At 32.2% G+C, this 21792-nt stretch overlaps 4 protein-coding genes across 4 annotated transcripts; all 4 read right to left on the bottom strand.

Moving 5' to 3' along the window:
* Positions 1–1898: 1898 nt before the first annotated feature.
* On the bottom strand, positions 1899–3965 carry LOC145050841 (mannan endo-1,4-beta-mannosidase 4-like). Its single transcript, XM_078999035.1, has 5 exons — positions 3523–3965; positions 3128–3325; positions 2890–3012; positions 2507–2709; positions 1899–2295 (listed from the first exon to the last, which is right to left on the bottom strand). Exons 1-5 carry the CDS (start codon positions 3835–3837, stop codon positions 1899–1901), a joined length of 1236 nt encoding a protein of 411 aa, XP_078855161.1. The 5' UTR covers positions 3838–3965.
* Positions 3966–7053: 3088 nt separating this feature from the next.
* LOC145050842 (mannan endo-1,4-beta-mannosidase 4-like) lies at positions 7054–9120 on the bottom strand. The gene is made up of 5 exons (XM_078999036.1): positions 8678–9120; positions 8283–8480; positions 8045–8167; positions 7662–7864; positions 7054–7450 (listed from the first exon to the last, which is right to left on the bottom strand). Exons 1-5 carry the CDS (start codon positions 8990–8992, stop codon positions 7054–7056), a joined length of 1236 nt encoding a protein of 411 aa, XP_078855162.1. The 5' UTR covers positions 8993–9120.
* Positions 9121–12209: 3089 nt separating this feature from the next.
* Positions 12210–14276, bottom strand: LOC145050843 (mannan endo-1,4-beta-mannosidase 4-like). The gene is made up of 5 exons (XM_078999037.1): positions 13834–14276; positions 13439–13636; positions 13201–13323; positions 12818–13020; positions 12210–12606 (listed from the first exon to the last, which is right to left on the bottom strand). Exons 1-5 carry the CDS (start codon positions 14146–14148, stop codon positions 12210–12212), a joined length of 1236 nt encoding a protein of 411 aa, XP_078855163.1. The 5' UTR covers positions 14149–14276.
* A 3083-nt stretch (positions 14277–17359) lies between these two features.
* Positions 17360–19426, bottom strand: LOC145050844 (mannan endo-1,4-beta-mannosidase 4-like). The gene is made up of 5 exons (XM_078999038.1): positions 18984–19426; positions 18589–18786; positions 18351–18473; positions 17968–18170; positions 17360–17756 (listed from the first exon to the last, which is right to left on the bottom strand). The coding sequence occupies exons 1-5, from the start codon at positions 19296–19298 to the stop codon at positions 17360–17362; spliced, it is 1236 nt and encodes a 411-aa protein (XP_078855164.1). The 5' UTR covers positions 19299–19426.
* Between the last annotated feature and the right edge of the window lie 2366 nt (positions 19427–21792).

Below are 21792 nucleotides of genomic sequence, written 5' to 3' on the forward strand. Positions count from 1 at the left end.
ATTAATTAATTTAATCGATATTAATGTTAATTATAAAGAAAATTATGAAAATTATAAATATAAAATTAAACAAACAATTGTTAGGTTTAAGACTGCATGCCTAAGATAAACATTGCACCAAAATGTCTACCCAATATTGATAAAGTATATTTCAAAGGTATGACTAAAAAGTTTACAGTCGCTTGAGGGCCTAAGGCTTACAATGCACCAAAATTTATTCCCAATATTGATAAAGGATATTTCAAAGGTACGACTAAACCTTAAGTTTATAGTTGCTGATATAACCTTGCGATCAAAAATAAAGCAAGAATTTTTTAACTCCAATTAATTTGAGTTCCCTATTATATAATCTTGTAGACAAATGAGAAATAATCAGTTTAGTTCTTCTACGAGTCCAGTTGTATTAATCAATGATTTTACTTATTATATTGAGATAACAACCTCATAATTGGAAAGGTTTCATGAAAAATCATCATCATAATTCTGAGTTTGCTGACATAAATATTCATATTATAGATTACAATAAAAGTAACATTTCTGCCAAGACCCTAATATATGTGTATTAATAATGATTTATGTATTTGTTTAAAAAAATTGGATTTTAGATTACCAAAAAATAACATTTGCGCCAAGACACCAATATATGTGTTAATTAGTCCTTAAGACTATATTTTCTTCACCAACATACGTAACTTAATCATTTATCTTCTTTATTGGGAGTTTGATGTCAAAAATAACTTAAATAGTTTTGAATTGATCTTCTTTTGTTTGTTAAAACTTAGGTAATATTGTTTAAAACATGAACTATTATTCTACAAATTATATTGAAATAGGTTTAGTGGCATATTAACAAGATGTTTTTTTTTTTGGTTTAAATCACTTGGAAAAAGTCATCCAATAGCTTTGTACATTCCCCCTGTGTGTGTCTCACACACAGACACACACATACACATACACACACACATTTCGGTCGGTGTTAAGTAATGGTTTGTTTAAGTATCACAACTCCCACAAACATAATTTTAATTCAAAATCAAGATCTAAAGGCATAATAATCATTGGTATATCGTGACTTATATCCTTTGTCAAGCAATATTAATAGGATAAGTATGTATTTCATGCAGAAAAGTCTAATTATTTTGAGATTTTTTTTGATAAAGTCCTAAATTTTTTTTTTTAATAGAATAAACCTGATTGTTTAACATTTTGCCCAAATTAAGGAAAAAGTTTTTTTTAATTGGGAAAGATAGATTATATGATTTTCCCAAAATAACGAGAATTTTTTGTTCAAAAAAAAAAAGATTTATGAATTTATCAAAAAAAAAATCCAAAATAATGAGACTTTTTAGTATAAAACTCGGGAAAATATTTGTTCATTTAAGTATCACCACCCCAAAGGCACAAGTGTAATACAAAATTTAGGTCAAAAATCTAGATATTTAATGATATATCATGATCTGTATCCCTTATCAACTAATACTAATATTCCTCTCGTCGATGATTTGCGATCAAAAAGTGGTTTGAATACATATAAAAGGATTCACATATGTTGACGTGACTTGTGTGTTTGATAGACAAAATATTTATAACATTAAGAAAAGATAGACAAAAGCTAAGAAAACACGTAAAAATACCTTACATATATTACCATATTTATTGATAAAAAGGAAATGCATCAATTTTCACACTTCGTCCAACAATACTGAGTTGAAGTTACCCGCGGTACAACATTACTAATAGGCTGCAACTATTTTGTTTCATGCAAAATGGTTGCTACCTCTATCTTTATTTTCATTTCACTATTTAAACTTCACATTTTCTAAAGGTAAGTAACGCAGCAGAGAGAAATATCATTTTATCTCGAAAGGGATAATTATTTGTTCAGGAACCCAACATAATTATTTTTCAACAGCAACGGGAGAGAACTCTAGGTTGGTTGAAGAGTTTAGTGATGAAATTCTTTGAGACTGCTTGGCAATTATTGCAGCAGTGGAGGGGTTTTGGTCCAAGACAACTTGGTACCCATCACCCCAGTTATCCATTCCTTCCGCCATGACTTGCCAAAAAGTTGTACCTGAACACGACCCCTGGTTTCTTGCACTTTCATAGGCCGTGTTGAATATCCCACCAAAGTACTCATCCCTTGCTTCTACGGTGTAACCTGAAGACCAAGAGGACTTGCCAAATTCTGCAATCAGTAAAGGTTTTCTCAAGATGGAATCACAATCCTCAATATGTGCATTAATCCATTTTTCAACAAATTTAGCTCGAGCTTCATCGCTAGCTCCCGGAACCCTAAGTCAAAAATCGAAATACCCACATATGTTATTCAATAAAATTAAATAACATAAAAGATTGTTTTAGTTATAAATAAGAAACATGCATTTCATGAAACATTTTTAGGATGCTAACTACGTTCGGGTGTTGGCTAGCGTGACATGCAAAGTATATATACGAACAAAAGCATTGTGATGGAGTTTATATGTCGGTATAGACTCGATCATACCATTGGTCGGGATACAGATGGATTGTAGCAAAATCCACATTGTTGACGCCGTTGTTTGTAATGAAGTCGGTCCCTACTTCATAGCCCGGATTGTTTTGCTTCTTTTCAGGCATTGATTCCCCATAAAACCCTTCAAGTCCGATTTCGAGAAGATGGTTCTTATCAATGGACTTTATTTCAGCTGCCATTTCTACTATCCATTCCTGCACAAAGAAGAGATACCGATGGTTATAGGTTATGCACCATATAGTTTAATAAAAAACCAGTTTCCTCTATGTACTCCTATCATTTGAAAGTAAAAGATTTCCTTCTTTCTAGATAATTGATTCGGGCATTTTCTCATAGGAACAACTTAACTGTGAGAAAACAGAGAAAACAAGAACCTGTAGAAATTTCCCTGATAGATCAGACTGGCAGCGGGGTTCGTTCATTAGCTCCCATGCAAAGATGGTGGAATCATCCTTGTAGTCAACCCCGGTGATTGAGTTGCGTCTCGTAAGAATGGTCTGTAGCAAAACAGTATTTGCAACATGCTCAAATTTTTTGACAAAATGTACATACAGCTGTTGTAGAAAATTTTTGTGATATAATGGAAACATTGTTTCCCAAACATATATATACCTTCAAATGATTCTTATAATATCCTTTAACTACAACGTTAGTAAAGAAATCATCATCACTATTCAAGTATTGTCCTCCATGATCCCTTGCCCACTGAACATATTGTTTTTTACCTCCAAAATCATCCCAGTTATTAACCAAGCTGAGAATCAAGTGAATCCCATACTTTTTCGCTTCTGATATCACAAAATCCAATCCCTGGAATTAAAATGTGTGGATGGTTATCACAAGTAACATAAAACAGAGGTGTTAAAGTGTTTGTGATCTTGATTATTACTAACTTTTATTTCAATATGTCCGTGTCGATTTGTCGTATGGTTGATAAGATATTACTTTTTAATGTTTACAGATCATGTTGAATAAAAAATAGAGGCTAAAATAATAGATAAAGTTACCTTAAACATGTCCTCATTGTAAAAACCGGGAGAGGTTTGCAGGGGTTTGTTGCCACCATCACTAAAAGCCCAAGTCCTAACCAGGTTCATTCCTATCTTGGAAGATTCTTGAAATGCATCTGTGACCTTCACCCTTGTAGATGGATCAGAAGCCATACACATTAACCAGTAGGCGTTAAAGCCATTAAAATACAACGGCTTTCCATTAACCATGAAATGATGTGTCCTTGTCTCCACAAATCTATCATTAATGGTTGACGGGTGGCATTTACCCTTGCAATCTCCTTTTAGAACTGCATTTCCTTTTCCTGGCATGGTTAAAAAATCGCTAATCTTTAATAGTGGATATATGAAATAGGAAAGTTAGTAACCAATGTTTAGAGTAATGGATGGAAAGTAGTGTGTTTTCTCTTGTCCGCTTAGCTCGTCGAGAATTTATATCGCATGTCTTGTTACCAATCTAGTTGGAAGTGGGGACATCATCATATTTATTTTGTAACTTAACGATACATATGCATCATCATTCATAAGGAATGACAAGCGACTTTGCGATGCCCATGCACGGTGCCATACTTTTGGTTGTAAGGCACACAAACATTTGTTACTCCAAATGAAAAAGCAAAAGAAAAAATGATACTGCTTTTTCAAATACTGTTGCAGGTATGTTATGTTTGGATACTAGATCCTTGTGCATAATCTGCCATTAAAAGATTAGCTTTTAGTCTAGTTCCAAACATAAAAAATATGTTGACCAAACGAATTGTATTTAGAGATTGGAAGATGGTACTAGATTCTTTTCAAATACTATAATATTTTGTTACTCCATAAATTAGAGACCACATGTGCTTGAAAAATAAATATATAAAAATAAAAAACAAAAAGCCCAAAATAAACGCACAAGTCGTTGCTTGTGCATGAAAAACTAGGTACATTTTGGTTATTTATTTATTTATTTCTCCACTCCTCCAAACCATTTTGTTGTTTTTTCGGGTTCCTTTTTTCATACGTTGAAATCTAGGATGTGACTTTCTTACGTTTACGCATCACCATTCATGGGACATTTGGTTTTCTTATTTGACTTTTTAGCGTCATATAGCAAATATATATTAAATTTTATGTTTTCCTGTTGATAGTTTTTATCACGTGTATTCTCCAAATGGAATTTGTATCAAAGTAGATGTTATGTATGTTGCACACATCACTTTTGCATGTGAATTTATATTGATGATGTCATGTTTTGTTTTCATGTAGTTAATGTAATAACAAGTGGTTGAGTAGAATGACATATAGCAAGTGGATGTATTGTAATCTAAACATAACTCGCTTTGCTTGTGTACAAGGTGTTCTCTGTTATAATAAAACATCCGATAGATGTCTGGGGTTCCGAAACCTATCATAATAGGCACTGTACCGGCTTAGAAGGAAATTCGATAGATCTTAAACCAATACTTTTAGAAGACTAGTGAGGAAACACTCCCTTATCATTTTTTATGTGTTCGTGCATCGATACAAAGTAGTGTATGATTACTCGTTAATTAAAGTTTATTCAGACTACTCTTGTACACATTACCTATATTATAAATCTTTGGTGATAAATGCTAGATGTTTATAAAAATGACCCTCACCTTATATTAATTAATTTAATCGATATTAATGTTAATTATAAAGAAAATTATGAAAATTATAAATATAAAATTAAACAAACAATTGTTAGGTTTAAGACTGCATGCCTAAGATAAACATTGCACCAAAATGTCTACCCAATATTGATAAAGTATATTTCAAAGGTATGACTAAAAAGTTTACAGTCGCTTGAGGGCCTAAGGCTTACAATGCACCAAAATTTATTCCCAATATTGATAAAGGATATTTCAAAGGTACGACTAAACCTTAAGTTTATAGTTGCTGATATAACCTTGCGATAAAAAATAAAGCAAGAATTTTTTAACTCCAATTAATTTGAGTTCCCTATTATATAATCTTGTAGACAAATGAGAAATAATCAGTTTAGTTCTTCTACGAGTCCAGTTGTATTAATCAATGATTTTACTTATTATATTGAGATAACAACCTCATAATTGGAAAGGTTTCATGAAAAATCATCATCATAATTCTGAGTTTGCTGACATAAATATTCATATTATAGATTACAATAAAAGTAACATTTCTGCCAAGACCCTAATATATGTGTATTAATAATGATTTATGTATTTGTTTAAAAAAATTGGATTTTAGATTACCAAAAAATAACATTTGCGCCAAGACACCAATATATGTGTTAATTACTCCTTAAGACTATATTTTCTTCACCAACATACGTAACTTAATCATTTATCTTCTTTATTGGGAGTTTGATGTCAAAAATAACTTAAATAGTTTTGAATTGATCTTCTTTTGTTTGTTAAAACTTAGGTAATATTGTTTAAAACATGAACTATTATTCTACAAATTATATTGAAATAGGTTTAGTGGCATATTAACAAGATGTTTTTTTTTGGTTTAAATCACTTGGAAAAAGTCATCCAATAGCTTTGTACATTCCCCCTGTGTGTGTCTCACACACAGACACACACATACACATACACACACACATTTCGGTCGGTGTTAAGTAATGGTTTGTTTAAGTATCACAACTCCCACAAACATAATTTTAATTCAAAATCAAGATCTAAAGGCATAATAATCATTGGTATATCGTGACTTATATCCTTTGTCAAGCAATATTAATAGGATAAGTATGTATTTCATGCAGAAAAGTCTAATTATTTTGAGATTTTTTTTGATAAAGTCCTAAATCTTTTTTTTTTTAATAGAATAAACCTGATTGTTTAACATTTTGCCCAAATTAAGGAAAAAGTTTTTTTTAATTGGGAAAGATAGATTATATGATTTTCCCAAAATAACGAGAATTTTTTGTTCAAAAAAAAAAGATTTATGAATTTATCAAAAAAAAATCCAAAATAATGAGACTTTTTAGTATAAAACTCGGGAAAATATTTGTTCATTTAAGTATCACCACCCCAAAGGCACAAGTGTAATACAAAATTTAGGTCAAAAATCTAGATATTTAATGATATATCATGATCTGTATCCCTTATCAACTAATACTAATATTCCTCTCGTCGATGATTTGCGATCAAAAAGTGGTTTGAATACATATAAAAGGATTCACATATGTTGACGTGACTTGTGTGTTTGATAGACAAAATATTTATAACATTAAGAAAAGATAGACAAAAGCTAAGAAAACACGTAAAAATACCTTACATATATTACCATATTTATTGATAAAAAGGAAATGCATCAATTTTCACACTTCGTCCAACAATACTGAGTTGAAGTTACCCGCGGTACAACATTACTAATAGGCTGCAACTATTTTGTTTCATGCAAAATGGTTGCTACCTCTATCTTTATTTTCATTTCACTATTTAAACTTCACATTTTCTAAAGGTAAGTAACGCAGCAGAGAGAAATATCATTTTATCTCGAATCGAAAGGGATAATTATTTGTTCAGGAACCCAACATAATTATTTTTCAACAGCAACGGGAGAGAACTCTAGGTTGGTTGAAGAGTTTAGTGATGAAATTCTTTGAGACTGCTTGGCAATTATTGCAGCAGTGGAGGGGTTTTGGTCCAAGACAACTTGGTACCCATCACCCCAGTTATCCATTCCTTCCGCCATGACTTGCCAAAAAGTTGTACCTGAACACGACCCCTGGTTTCTTGCACTTTCATAGGCCGTGTTGAATATCCCACCAAAGTACTCATCCCTTGCTTCTACGGTGTAACCTGAAGACCAAGAGGACTTGCCAAATTCTGCAATCAGTAAAGGTTTTCTCAAGATGGAATCACAATCCTCAATATGTGCATTAATCCATTTTTCAACAAATTTAGCTCGAGCTTCATCGCTAGCTCCCGGAACCCTAAGTCAAAAATCGAAATACCCACATATGTTATTCAATAAAATTAAATAACATAAAAGATTGTTTTAGTTATAAATAAGAAACATGCATTTCCTGAAACATTTTTAGGATGCTAACTACGTTCGGGTGTTGGCTAGCGTGACATGCAAAGTATATATACGAACAAAAGCATTGTGATGGAGTTTATATGTCGGTATAGACTCGATCATACCATTGGTCGGGATACAGATGGATTGTAGCAAAATCCACATTGTTGACGCCGTTGTTTGTAATGAAGTCGGTCCCTACTTCATAGCCCGGATTGTTTTGCTTCTTTTCAGGCATTGATTCCCCATAAAACCCTTCAAGTCCGATTTCGAGAAGATGGTTCTTATCAATGGACTTTATTTCAGCTGCCATTTCTACTATCCATTCCTGCACAAAGAAGAGATACCGATGGTTATAGGTTATGCACCATATAGTTTAATAAAAAACCAGTTTCCTCTATGTACTCCTATCATTTGAAAGTAAAAGATTTCCTTCTTTCTAGATAATTGATTCGGGCATTTTCTCATAGGAACAACTTAACTGTGAGAAAACAGAGAAAACAAGAACCTGTAGAAATTTCCCTGATAGATCAGACTGGCAGCGGGGTTCGTTCATTAGCTCCCATGCAAAGATGGTGGAATCATCCTTGTAGTCAACCCCGGTGATTGAGTTGCGTCTCGTAAGAATGGTCTGTAGCAAAACAGTATTTGCAACATGCTCAAATTTTTTGACAAAATGTACATACAGCTGTTGTAGAAAATTTTTGTGATATAATGGAAACATTGTTTCCCAAACATATATATACCTTCAAATGATTCTTATAATATCCTTTAACTACAACGTTAGTAAAGAAATCATCATCACTATTCAAGTATTGTCCTCCATGATCCCTTGCCCACTGAACATATTGTTTTTTACCTCCAAAATCATCCCAGTTATTAACCAAGCTGAGAATCAAGTGAATCCCATACTTTTTCGCTTCTGATATCACAAAATCCAATCCCTGGAATTAAAATGTGTGGATGGTTATCACAAGTAACATAAAACAGAGGTGTTAAAGTGTTTGTGATCTTGATTATTACTAACTTTTATTTCAATATGTCCGTGTCGATTTGTCGTATGGTTGATAAGATATTACTTTTTAATGTTTACAGATCATGTTGAATAAAAAATAGAGGCTAAAATAATAGATAAAGTTACCTTAAACATGTCCTCATTGTAAAAACCGGGAGAGGTTTGCAGGGGTTTGTTGCCACCATCACTAAAAGCCCAAGTCCTAACCAGGTTCATTCCTATCTTGGAAGATTCTTGAAATGCATCTGTGACCTTCACCCTTGTAGATGGATCAGAAGCCATACACATTAACCAGTAGGCGTTAAAGCCATTAAAATACAACGGCTTTCCATTAACCATGAAATGATGTGTCCTTGTCTCCACAAATCTATCATTAATGGTTGACGGGTGGCATTTACCCTTGCAATCTCCTTTTAGAACTGCATTTCCTTTTCCTGGCATGGTTAAAAAATCGCTAATCTTTAATAGTGGATATATGAAATAGGAAAGTTAGTAACCAATGTTTAGAGTAATGGATGGAAAGTAGTGTGTTTTCTCTTGTCCGCTTAGCTCGTCGAGAATTTATATCGCATGTCTTGTTACCAATCTAGTTGGAAGTGGGGACATCATCATATTTATTTTGTAACTTAACGATACATATGCATCATCATTCATAAGGAATGACAAGCGACTTTGCGATGCCCATGCACGGTGCCATACTTTTGGTTGTAAGGCACACAAACATTTGTTACTCCAAATGAAAAAGCAAAAGAAAAAATGATACTGCTTTTTCAAATACTGTTGCAGGTATGTTATGTTTGGATACTAGATCCTTGTGCATAATCTGCCATTAAAAGATTAGCTTTTAGTCTAGTTCCAAACATAAAAAATATGTTGACCAAACGAATTGTATTTAGAGATTGGAAGATGGTACTAGATTCTTTTCAAATACTATAATATTTTGTTACTCCATAAATTAGAGACCACATGTGCTTGAAAAATAAATATATAAAAATAAAAAACAAAAAGCCCAAAATAAACGCACAAGTCGTTGCTTGTGCATGAAAAACTAGGTACATTTTGGTTATTTATTTATTTATTTCTCCACTCCTCCAAACCATTTTGTTGTTTTTTCGGGTTCCTTTTTTCATACGTTGAAATCTAGGATGTGACTTTCTTACGTTTACGCATCACCATTCATGGGACATTTGGTTTTCTTATTTGACTTTTTAGCGTCATATAGCAAATATATATTAAATTTTATGTTTTCCTGTTGATAGTTTTTATCACGTGTATTCTCCAAATGGAATTTGTATCAAAGTAGATGTTATGTATGTTGCACACATCACTTTTGCATGTGAATTTATATTGATGATGTCATGTTTTGTTTTCATGTAGTTAATGTAATAACAAGTGGTTGAGTAGAATGACATATAGCAAGTGGATGTATTGTAATCTAAACATAACTCGCTTTGCTTGTGTACAAGGTGTTCTCTGTTATAATAAAACATCCGATAGATGTCTGGGGTTCCGAAACCTATCATAATAGGCACTGTACCGGCTTAGAAGGAAATTCGATAGATCTTAAACCAATACTTTTAGAAGACTAGTGAGGAAACACTCCCTTATCATTTTTTATGTGTTCGTGCATCGATACAAAGTAGTGTATGATTACTCGTTAATTAAAGTTTATTCAGACTACACTTGTACACATTACCTATATTATAAATCTTTGGTGATAAATGCTAGATGTTTATAAAAATGACCCTCACCTTATATTAATTAATTTAATCGATATTAATGTTAATTATAAAGAAAATTATGAAAATTATAAATATAAAATTAAACAAACAATTGTTAGGTTTAAGACTGCATGCCTAAGATAAACATTGCACCAAAATGTCTACCCAATATTGATAAAGTATATTTCAAAGGTATGACTAAAAAGTTTACAGTCGCTTGAGGGCCTAAGGCTTACAATGCACCAAAATTTATTCCCAATATTGATAAAGGATATTTCAAAGGTACGACTAAACCTTAAGTTTATAGTTGCTGATATAACCTTGCGATAAAAAATAAAGCAAGAATTTTTTAACTCCAATTAATTTGAGTTCCCTATTATATAATCTTGTAGACAAATGAGAAATAATCAGTTTAGTTCTTCTACGAGTCCAGTTGTATTAATCAATGATTTTACTTATTATATTGAGATAACAACCTCATAATTGGAAAGGTTTCATGAAAAATCATCATCATAATTCTGAGTTTGCTGACATAAATATTCATATTATAGATTACAATAAAAGTAACATTTCTGCCAAGACCCTAATATATGTGTATTAATAATGATTTATGTATTTGTTTAAAAAAATTGGATTTTAGATTACCAAAAAATAACATTTGCGCCAAGACACCAATATATGTGTTAATTACTCCTTAAGACTATATTTTCTTCACCAACATACGTAACTTAATCATTTATCTTCTTTATTGGGAGTTTGATGTCAAAAATAACTTAAATAGTTTTGAATTGATCTTCTTTTGTTTGTTAAAACTTAGGTAATATTGTTTAAAACATGAACTATTATTCTACAAATTATATTGAAATAGGTTTAGTGGCATATTAACAAGATGTTTTTTTTTTTTTTGGTTTAAATCACTTGGAAAAAGTCATCCAATAGCTTTGTACATTCCCCCTGTGTGTGTCTCACACACAGACACACACATACACATACACACACACATTTCGGTCGGTGTTAAGTAATGGTTTGTTTAAGTATCACAACTCCCACAAACATAATTTTAATTCAAAATCAAGATCTAAAGGCATAATAATCATTGGTATATCGTGACTTATATCCTTTGTCAAGCAATATTAATAGGATAAGTATGTATTTCATGCAGAAAAGTCTAATTATTTTGAGATTTTTTTTGATAAAGTCCTAAATCTTTTTTTTTTTAATAGAATAAACCTGATTGTTTAACATTTTGCCCAAATTAAGGAAAAAGTTTTTTTTAATTGGGAAAGATAGATTATATGATTTTCCCAAAATAACGAGAATTTTTTGTTCAAAAAAAAAAGATTTATGAATTTATCAAAAAAAAAATCCAAAATAATGAGACTTTTTAGTATAAAACTCGGGAAAATATTTGTTCATTTAAGTCTCACCACCCCAAAGGCACAAGTGTAATACAAAATTTAGGTCAAAAATCTAGATATTTAATGATATATCATGATCTGTATCCCTTATCAACTAATACTAATATTCCTCTCGTCGATGATTTGCGATCAAAAAGTGGTTTGAATACATATAAAAGGATTCACATATGTTGACGTGACTTGTGTGTTTGATAGACAAAATATTTATAACATTAAGAAAAGATAGACAAAAGCTAAGAAAACACGTAAAAATACCTTACATATATTACCATATTTATTGATAAAAAGGAAATGCATCAATTTTCACACTTCGTCCAACAATACTGAGTTGAAGTTACCCGCGGTACAACATTACTAATAGGCTGCAACTATTTTGTTTCATGCAAAATGGTTGCTACCTCTATCTTTATTTTCATTTCACTATTTAAACTTCACATTTTCTAAAGGTAAGTAACGCAGCAGAGAGAAATATCATTTTATCTCGAAAGGGATAATTATTTGTTCAGGAACCCAACATAATTATTTTTCAACAGCAACGGGAGAGAACTCTAGGTTGGTTGAAGAGTTTAGTGATGAAATTCTTTGAGACTGCTTGGCAATTATTGCAGCAGTGGAGGGGTTTTGGTCCAAGACAACTTGGTACCCATCACCCCAGTTATCCATTCCTTCCGCCATGACTTGCCAAAAAGTTGTACCTGAACACGACCCCTGGTTTCTTGCACTTTCATAGGCCGTGTTGAATATCCCACCAAAGTACTCATCCCTTGCTTCTACGGTGTAACCTGAAGACCAAGAGGACTTGCCAAATTCTGCAATCAGTAAAGGTTTTCTCAAGATGGAATCACAATCCTCAATATGTGCATTAATCCATTTTTCAACAAATTTAGCTCGAGCTTCATCGCTAGCTCCCGGAACCCTAAGTCAAAAATCGAAATACCCACATATGTTATTCAATAAAATTAAATAACATAAAAGATTGTTTTAGTTATAAATAAGAAACATGCATTTCCTGAAACATTTTTAGGATGCTAACTACGTTCGGGTGTTGGCTAGCGTGACATGCAAAGTATATATACGAACAAAAGCATTGTGATGGAGTTTATATGTCGGTATAGACTCGATCATACCATTGGTCGGGATACAGATGGATTGTAGCAAAATCCACATTGTTGACGCCGTTGTTTGTAATGAAGTCGGTCCCTACTTCATAGCCCGGATTGTTTTGCTTCTTTTCAGGCATTGATTCCCCATAAAACCCTTCAAGTCCGATTTCGAGAAGATGGTTCTTATCAATGGACTTTATTTCAGCTGCCATTTCTACTATCCATTCCTGCACAAAGAAGAGATACCGATGGTTATAGGTTATGCACCATATAGTTTAATAAAAAACCAGTTTCCTCTATGTACTCCTATCATTTGAAAGTAAAAGATTTCCTTCTTTCTAGATAATTGATTCGGGCATTTTCTCATAGGAACAACTTAACTGTGAGAAAACAGAGAAAACAAGAACCTGTAGAAATTTCCCTGATAGATCAGACTGGCAGCGGGGTTCGTTCATTAGCTCCCATGCAAAGATGGTGGAATCATCCTTGTAGTCAACCCCGGTGATTGAGTTGCGTCTCGTAAGAATGGTCTGTAGCAAAACAGTATTTGCAACATGCTCAAATTTTTTGACAAAATGTACATACAGCTGTTGTAGAAAATTTTTGTGATATAATGGAAACATTGTTTCCCAAACATATATATACCTTCAAATGATTCTTATAATATCCTTTAACTACAACGTTAGTAAAGAAATCATCATCACTATTCAAGTATTGTCCTCCATGATCCCTTGCCCACTGAACATATTGTTTTTTACCTCCAAAATCATCCCAGTTATTAACCAAGCTGAGAATCAAGTGAATCCCATACTTTTTCGCTTCTGATATCACAAAATCCAATCCCTGGAATTAAAATGTGTGGATGGTTATCACAAGTAACATAAAACAGAGGTGTTAAAGTGTTTGTGATCTTGATTATTACTAACTTTTATTTCAATATGTCCGTGTCGATTTGTCGTATGGTTGATAAGATATTACTTTTTAATGTTTACAGATCATGTTGAATAAAAAATAGAGGCTAAAATAATAGATAAAGTTACCTTAAACATGTCCTCATTGTAAAAACCGGGAGAGGTTTGCAGGGGTTTGTTGCCACCATCACTAAAAGCCCAAGTCCTAACCAGGTTCATTCCTATCTTGGAAGATTCTTGAAATGCATCTGTGACCTTCACCCTTGTAGATGGATCAGAAGCCATACACATTAACCAGTAGGCGTTAAAGCCATTAAAATACAACGGCTTTCCATTAACCATGAAATGATGTGTCCTTGTCTCCACAAATCTATCATTAATGGTTGACGGGTGGCATTTACCCTTGCAATCTCCTTTTAGAACTGCATTTCCTTTTCCTGGCATGGTTAAAAAATCGCTAATCTTTAATAGTGGATATATGAAATAGGAAAGTTAGTAACCAATGTTTAGAGTAATGGATGGAAAGTAGTGTGTTTTCTCTTGTCCGCTTAGCTCGTCGAGAATTTATATCGCATGTCTTGTTACCAATCTAGTTGGAAGTGGGGACATCATCATATTTATTTTGTAACTTAACGATACATATGCATCATCATTCATAAGGAATGACAAGCGACTTTGCGATGCCCATGCACGGTGCCATACTTTTGGTTGTAAGGCACACAAACATTTGTTACTCCAAATGAAAAAGCAAAAGAAAAAATGATACTGCTTTTTCAAATACTGTTGCAGGTATGTTATGTTTGGATACTAGATCCTTGTGCATAATCTGCCATTAAAAGATTAGCTTTTAGTCTAGTTCCAAACATAAAAAATATGTTGACCAAACGAATTGTATTTAGAGATTGGAAGATGGTACTAGATTCTTTTCAAATACTATAATATTTTGTTACTCCATAAATTAGAGACCACATGTGCTTGAAAAATAAATATATAAAAATAAAAAACAAAAAGCCCAAAATAAACGCACAAGTCGTTGCTTGTGCATGAAAAACTAGGTACATTTTGGTTATTTATTTATTTATTTCTCCACTCCTCCAAACCATTTTGTTGTTTTTTCGGGTTCCTTTTTTCATACGTTGAAATCTAGGATGTGACTTTCTTACGTTTACGCATCACCATTCATGGGACATTTGGTTTTCTTATTTGACTTTTTAGCGTCATATAGCAAATATATATTAAATTTTATGTTTTCCTGTTGATAGTTTTTATCACGTGTATTCTCCAAATGGAATTTGTATCAAAGTAGATGTTATGTATGTTGCACACATCACTTTTGCATGTGAATTTATATTGATGATGTCATGTTTTGTTTTCATGTAGTTAATGTAATAACAAGTGGTTGAGTAGAATGACATATAGCAAGTGGATGTATTGTAATCTAAACATAACTCGCTTTGCTTGTGTACAAGGTGTTCTCTGTTATAATAAAACATCCGATAGATGTCTGGGGTTCCGAAACCTATCATAATAGGCACTGTACCGGCTTAGAAGGAAATTCGATAGATCTTAAACCAATACTTTTAGAAGACTAGTGAGGAAACACTCCCTTATCATTTTTTATGTGTTCGTGCATCGATACAAAGTAGTGTATGATTACTCGTTAATTAAAGTTTATTCAGACTACTCTTGTACACATTACCTATATTATAAATCTTTGGTGATAAATGCTAGATGTTTATAAAAATGACCCTCACCTTATATTAATTAATTTAATCGATATTAATGTTAATTATAAAGAAAATTATGAAAATTATAAATATAAAATTAAACAAACAATTGTTAGGTTTAAGACTGCATGCCTAAGATAAACATTGCACCAAAATGTCTACCCAATATTGATAAAGTATATTTCAAAGGTATGACTAAAAAGTTTACAGTCGCTTGAGGGCCTAAGGCTTACAATGCACCAAAATTTATTCCCAATATTGATAAAGGATATTTCAAAGGTACGACTAAACCTTAAGTTTATAGTTGCTGATATAACCTTGCGATAAAAAATAAAGCAAGAATTTTTTAACTCCAATTAATTTGAGTTCCCTATTATATAATCTTGTAGACAAATGAGAAATAATCAGTTTAGTTCTTCTACGAGTCCAGTTGTATTAATCAATGATTTTACTTATTATATTGAGATAACAACCTCATAATTGGAAAGGTTTCATGAAAAATCATCATCATAATTCTGAGTTTGCTGACATAAATATTCATATTATAGATTACAATAAAAGTAACATTTCTGCCAAGACCCTAATATATGTGTATTAATAATGATTTATGTATTTGTTTAAAAAAATTGGATTTTAGATTACCAAAAAATAACATTTGCGCCAAGACACCAATATATGTGTTAATTACTCCTTAAGACTATATTTTCTTCACCAACATACGTAACTTAATCATTTATCTTCTTTATTGGGAGTTTGATGTCAAAAATAACTTAAATAGTTTTGAATTGATCTTCTTTTGTTTGTTAAAACTTAGGTAATATTGTTTAAAACATGAACTATTATTCTACAAATTATATTGAAATAGGTTTAGTGGCATATTAACAAGATGTTTTTTTTTGGTTTAAATCACTTGGAAAAAGTCATCCAATAGCTTTGTACATTCCCCCTGTGTGTGTCTCACACACAGACACACACATACACATACACACACACATTTCGGTCGGTGTTAAGTAATGGTTTGTTTAAGTATCACAACTCCCACAAACATAATTTTAATTCAAAATCAAGATCTAAAGGCATAATAATCATTGGTATATCGTGACTTATATCCTTTGTCAAGCAATATTAATAGGATAAGTATGTATTTCATGCAGAAAAGTCTAATTATTTTGAGATTTTTTTTGATAAAGTCCTAAATCTTTTTTTTTTTAATAGAATAAACCTGATTGTTTAACATTTTGCCCAAATTAAGGAAAAAGTTTTTTTTAATTGGGAAAGATAGATTATATGATTTTCCCAAAATAACGAGAATTTTTTGTTCAAAAAAAAAAGATTTATGAATTTATCAAAAAAAAATCCAAAATAATGAGACTTTTTAGTATAAAACTCGGGAAAATATTTGTTCATTTAAGTATCACCACCCCAAAGGCACAAGTGTAATACAAAATTTAGGTCAAAAATCTAGATATTTAATGATATATCATGATCTGTATCCCTTATCAACTAATACTAATATTCCTCTCGTCGATGATTTGCGATCAAAAAGTGGTTTGAATACATATAAAAGGATTCACATATGTTGACGTGACTTGTGTGTTTGATAGACAAAATATTTATAACATTAAGAAAAGATAGACAAAAGCTAAGAAAACACGTAAAAATACCTTACATATATTACCATATTTATTGATAAAAAGGAAATGCATCAATTTTCACACTTCGTCCAACAATACTGAGTTGAAGTTACCCGCGGTACAACATTACTAATAGGCTGCAACTATTTTGTTTCATGCAAAATGGTTGCTACCTCTATCTTTATTTTCATTTCACTATTTAAACTTCACATTTTCTAAAGGTAAGTAACGCAGCAGAGAGAAATATCATTTTATCTCGAAAGGGATAATTATTTGTTCAGGAACCCAACATAATTATTTTTCAACAGCAACGGGAGAGAACTCTAGGTTGGTTGAAGAGTTTAGTGATGAAATTCTTTGAGACTGCTTGGCAATTATTGCAGCAGTGGAGGGGTTTTGGTCCAAGACAACTTGGTACCCATCACCCCAGTTATCCATTCCTTCCGCCATGACTTGCCAAAAAGTTGTACCTGAACACGACCCCTGGTTTCTTGCACTTTCATAGGCCGTGTTGAATATCCCACCAAAGTACTCATCCCTTGCTTCTACGGTGTAACCTGAAGACCAAGAGGACTTGCCAAATTCTGCAATCAGTAAAGGTTTTCTCAAGATGGAATCACAATCCTCAATATGTGCATTAATCCATTTTTCAACAAATTTAGCTCGAGCTTCATCGCTAGCTCCCGGAACCCTAAGTCAAAAATCGAAATACCCACATATGTTATTCAATAAAATTAAATAACATAAAAGATTGTTTTAGTTATAAATAAGAAACATGCATTTCCTGAAACATTTTTAGGATGCTAACTACGTTCGGGTGTTGGCTAGCGTGACATGCAAAGTATATATACGAACAAAAGCATTGTGATGGAGTTTATATGTCGGTATAGACTCGATCATACCATTGGTCGGGATACAGATGGATTGTAGCAAAATCCACATTGTTGACGCCGTTGTTTGTAATGAAGTCGGTCCCTACTTCATAGCCCGGATTGTTTTGCTTCTTTTCAGGCATTGATTCCCCATAAAACCCTTCAAGTCCGATTTCGAGAAGATGGTTCTTATCAATGGACTTTATTTCAGCTGCCATTTCTACTATCCATTCCTGCACAAAGAAGAGATACCGATGGTTATAGGTTATGCACCATATAGTTTAATAAAAAACCAGTTTCCTCTATGTACTCCTATCATTTGAAAGTAAAAGATTTCCTTCTTTCTAGATAATTGATTCGGGCATTTTCTCATAGGAACAACTTAACTGTGAGAAAACAGAGAAAACAAGAACCTGTAGAAATTTCCCTGATAGATCAGACTGGCAGCGGGGTTCGTTCATTAGCTCCCATGCAAAGATGGTGGAATCATCCTTGTAGTCAACCCCGGTGATTGAGTTGCGTCTCGTAAGAATGGTCTGTAGCAAAACAGTATTTGCAACATGCTCAAATTTTTTGACAAAATGTACATACAGCTGTTGTAGAAAATTTTTGTGATATAATGGAAACATTGTTTCCCAAACATATATATACCTTCAAATGATTCTTATAATATCCTTTAACTACAACGTTAGTAAAGAAATCATCATCACTATTCAAGTATTGTCCTCCATGATCCCTTGCCCACTGAACATATTGTTTTTTACCTCCAAAATCATCCCAGTTATTAACCAAGCTGAGAATCAAGTGAATCCCATACTTTTTCGCTTCTGATATCACAAAATCCAATCCCTGGAATTAAAATGTGTGGATGGTTATCACAAGTAACATAAAACAGAGGTGTTAAAGTGTTTGTGATCTTGATTATTACTAACTTTTATTTCAATATGTCCGTGTCGATTTGTCGTATGGTTGATAAGATATTACTTTTTAATGTTTACAGATCATGTTGAATAAAAAATAGAGGCTAAAATAATAGATAAAGTTACCTTAAACATGTCCTCATTGTAAAAACCGGGAGAGGTTTGCAGGGGTTTGTTGCCACCATCACTAAAAGCCCAAGTCCTAACCAGGTTCATTCCTATCTTGGAAGATTCTTGAAATGCATCTGTGACCTTCACCCTTGTAGATGGATCAGAAGCCATACACATTAACCAGTAGGCGTTAAAGCCATTAAAATACAACGGCTTTCCATTAACCATGAAATGATGTGTCCTTGTCTCCACAAATCTATCATTAATGGTTGACGGGTGGCATTTACCCTTGCAATCTCCTTTTAGAACTGCATTTCCTTTTCCTGGCATGGTTAAAAAATCGCTAATCTTTAATAGTGGATATATGAAATAGGAAAGTTAGTAACCAATGTTTAGAGTAATGGATGGAAAGTAGTGTGTTTTCTCTTGTCCGCTTAGCTCGTCGAGAATTTATATCGCATGTCTTGTTACCAATCTAGTTGGAAGTGGGGACATCATCATATTTATTTTGTAACTTAACGATACATATGCATCATCATTCATAAGGAATGACAAGCGACTTTGCGATGCCCATGCACGGTGCCATACTTTTGGTTGTAAGGCACACAAACATTTGTTACTCCAAATGAAAAAGCAAAAGAAAAAATGATACTGCTTTTTCAAATACTGTTGCAGGTATGTTATGTTTGGATACTAGATCCTTGTGCATAATCTGCCATTAAAAGATTAGCTTTTAGTCTAGTTCCAAACATAAAAAATATGTTGACCAAACGAATTGTATTTAGAGATTGGAAGATGGTACTAGATTCTTTTCAAATACTATAATATTTTGTTACTCCATAAATTAGAGACCACATGTGCTTGAAAAATAAATATATAAAAATAAAAAACAAAAAGCCCAAAATAAACGCACAAGTCGTTGCTTGTGCATGAAAAACTAGGTACATTTTGGTTATTTATTTATTTATTTCTCCACTCCTCCAAACCATTTTGTTGTTTTTTCGGGTTCCTTTTTTCATACGTTGAAATCTAGGATGTGACTTTCTTACGTTTACGCATCACCATTCATGGGACATTTGGTTTTCTTATTTGACTTTTTAGCGTCATATAGCAAATATATATTAAATTTTATGTTTTCCTGTTGATAGTTTTTATCACGTGTATTCTCCAAATGGAATTTGTATCAAAGTAGATGTTATGTATGTTGCACACATCAATTTTGCATGTGAATTTATATTGATGATGTCATGTTTTGTTTTCATGTAGTTAATGTAATAACAAGTGGTTGAGTAGAATGACATATAGCAAGTGGATGTATTGTAATCTAAACATAACTCGCTTTGCTTGTGTACAAGGTGTTCTCTGTTATAATAAAACATCCGATAGATGTCTGGGGTTCCGAAACCTATCATAATAGGCACTGTACCGGCTTAGAAGGAAATTCGATAGATCTTAAACCAATACTTTTAGAAGACTAGTGAGGAAACACTCCCTTATCATTTTTTATGTGTTCGTGCATCGATACAAAGTAGTGTATGATTACTCGTTAATTAAAGTTTATTCAGACTACACTTGTACACATTACCTATATTATAAATCTTTGGTGATAAATGCTAGATGTTTATAAAAATGACCCTCACCTTATATTAATTAATTTAATCGATATTAATGTTAATTATAAAGAAAATTATGAAAATTATAAATATAAAATTAAACAAACAATTGTTAGGTTTAAGACTGCATGCCTAAGATAAACATTGCACCAAAATGTCTACCCAATATTGATAAAGTATATTTCAAAGGTATGACTAAAAAGTTTACAGTCGCTTGAGGGCCTAAGGCTTACAATGCACCAAAATTTATTCCCAATATTGATAAAGGATATTTCAAAGGTACGACTAAACCTTAAGTTTATAGTTGCTGATATAACCTTGCGATAAAAAATAAAGCAAGAATTTTTTAACTCCAATTAATTTGAGTTCCCTATTATATAATCTTGTAGACAAATGAGAAATAATCAGTTTAGTTCTTCTACGAGTCCAGTTGTATTAATCAATGATTTTACTTATTATATTGAGATAACAACCTCATAATTGGAAAGGTTTCATGAAAAATCATCATCATAATTCTGAGTTTGCTGACATAAATATTCATATTATAGATTACAATAAAAGTAACATTTCTGCCAAGACCCTAATATATGTGTATTAATAATGATTTATGTATTTGTTTAAAAAAATTGGATTTTAGATTACCAAAAAATAACATTTGCGCCAAGACACCAATATATGTGTTAATTACTCCTTAAGACTATATTTTCTTCACCAACATACGTAACTTAATCATTTATCTTCTTTATTGGGAGTTTGATGTCAAAAATAACTTAAATAGTTTTGAATTGATCTTCTTTTGTTTGTTAAAACTTAGGTAATATTGTTTAAAACATGAACTATTATTCTACAAATTATATTGAAATAGGTTTAGTGGCATATTAACAAGATGTTTTTTTTTTTGGTTTAAATCACTTGGAAAAAGTCATCCAATAGCTTTGTACATTCCCCCTGTGTGTGTCTCACACACAGACACACACATACACATACACACACACATTTCGGTCGGTGTTAAGTAATGGTTTGTTTAAGTATCACAACTCCCACAAACATAATTTTAATTCAAAATCAAGATCTAAAGGCATAATAATCATTGGTATATCGTGACTTATATCCTTTGTCAAGCAATATTAATAGGATAAGTATGTATTTCATGCAGAAAAGTCTAATTATTTTGAGATTTTTTTTGATAAAGTCCTAAATCTTTTTTTTTT

Source organism: Lactuca serriola, chromosome 5 (genome assembly GCF_051521515.1).
Source record: "Lactuca serriola cultivar US96UC23 chromosome 5, Lser_US96UC23_V15, whole genome shotgun sequence".
In the NCBI taxonomy this organism is placed as follows: Eukaryota; Viridiplantae; Streptophyta; class Magnoliopsida; order Asterales; family Asteraceae; genus Lactuca; species Lactuca serriola.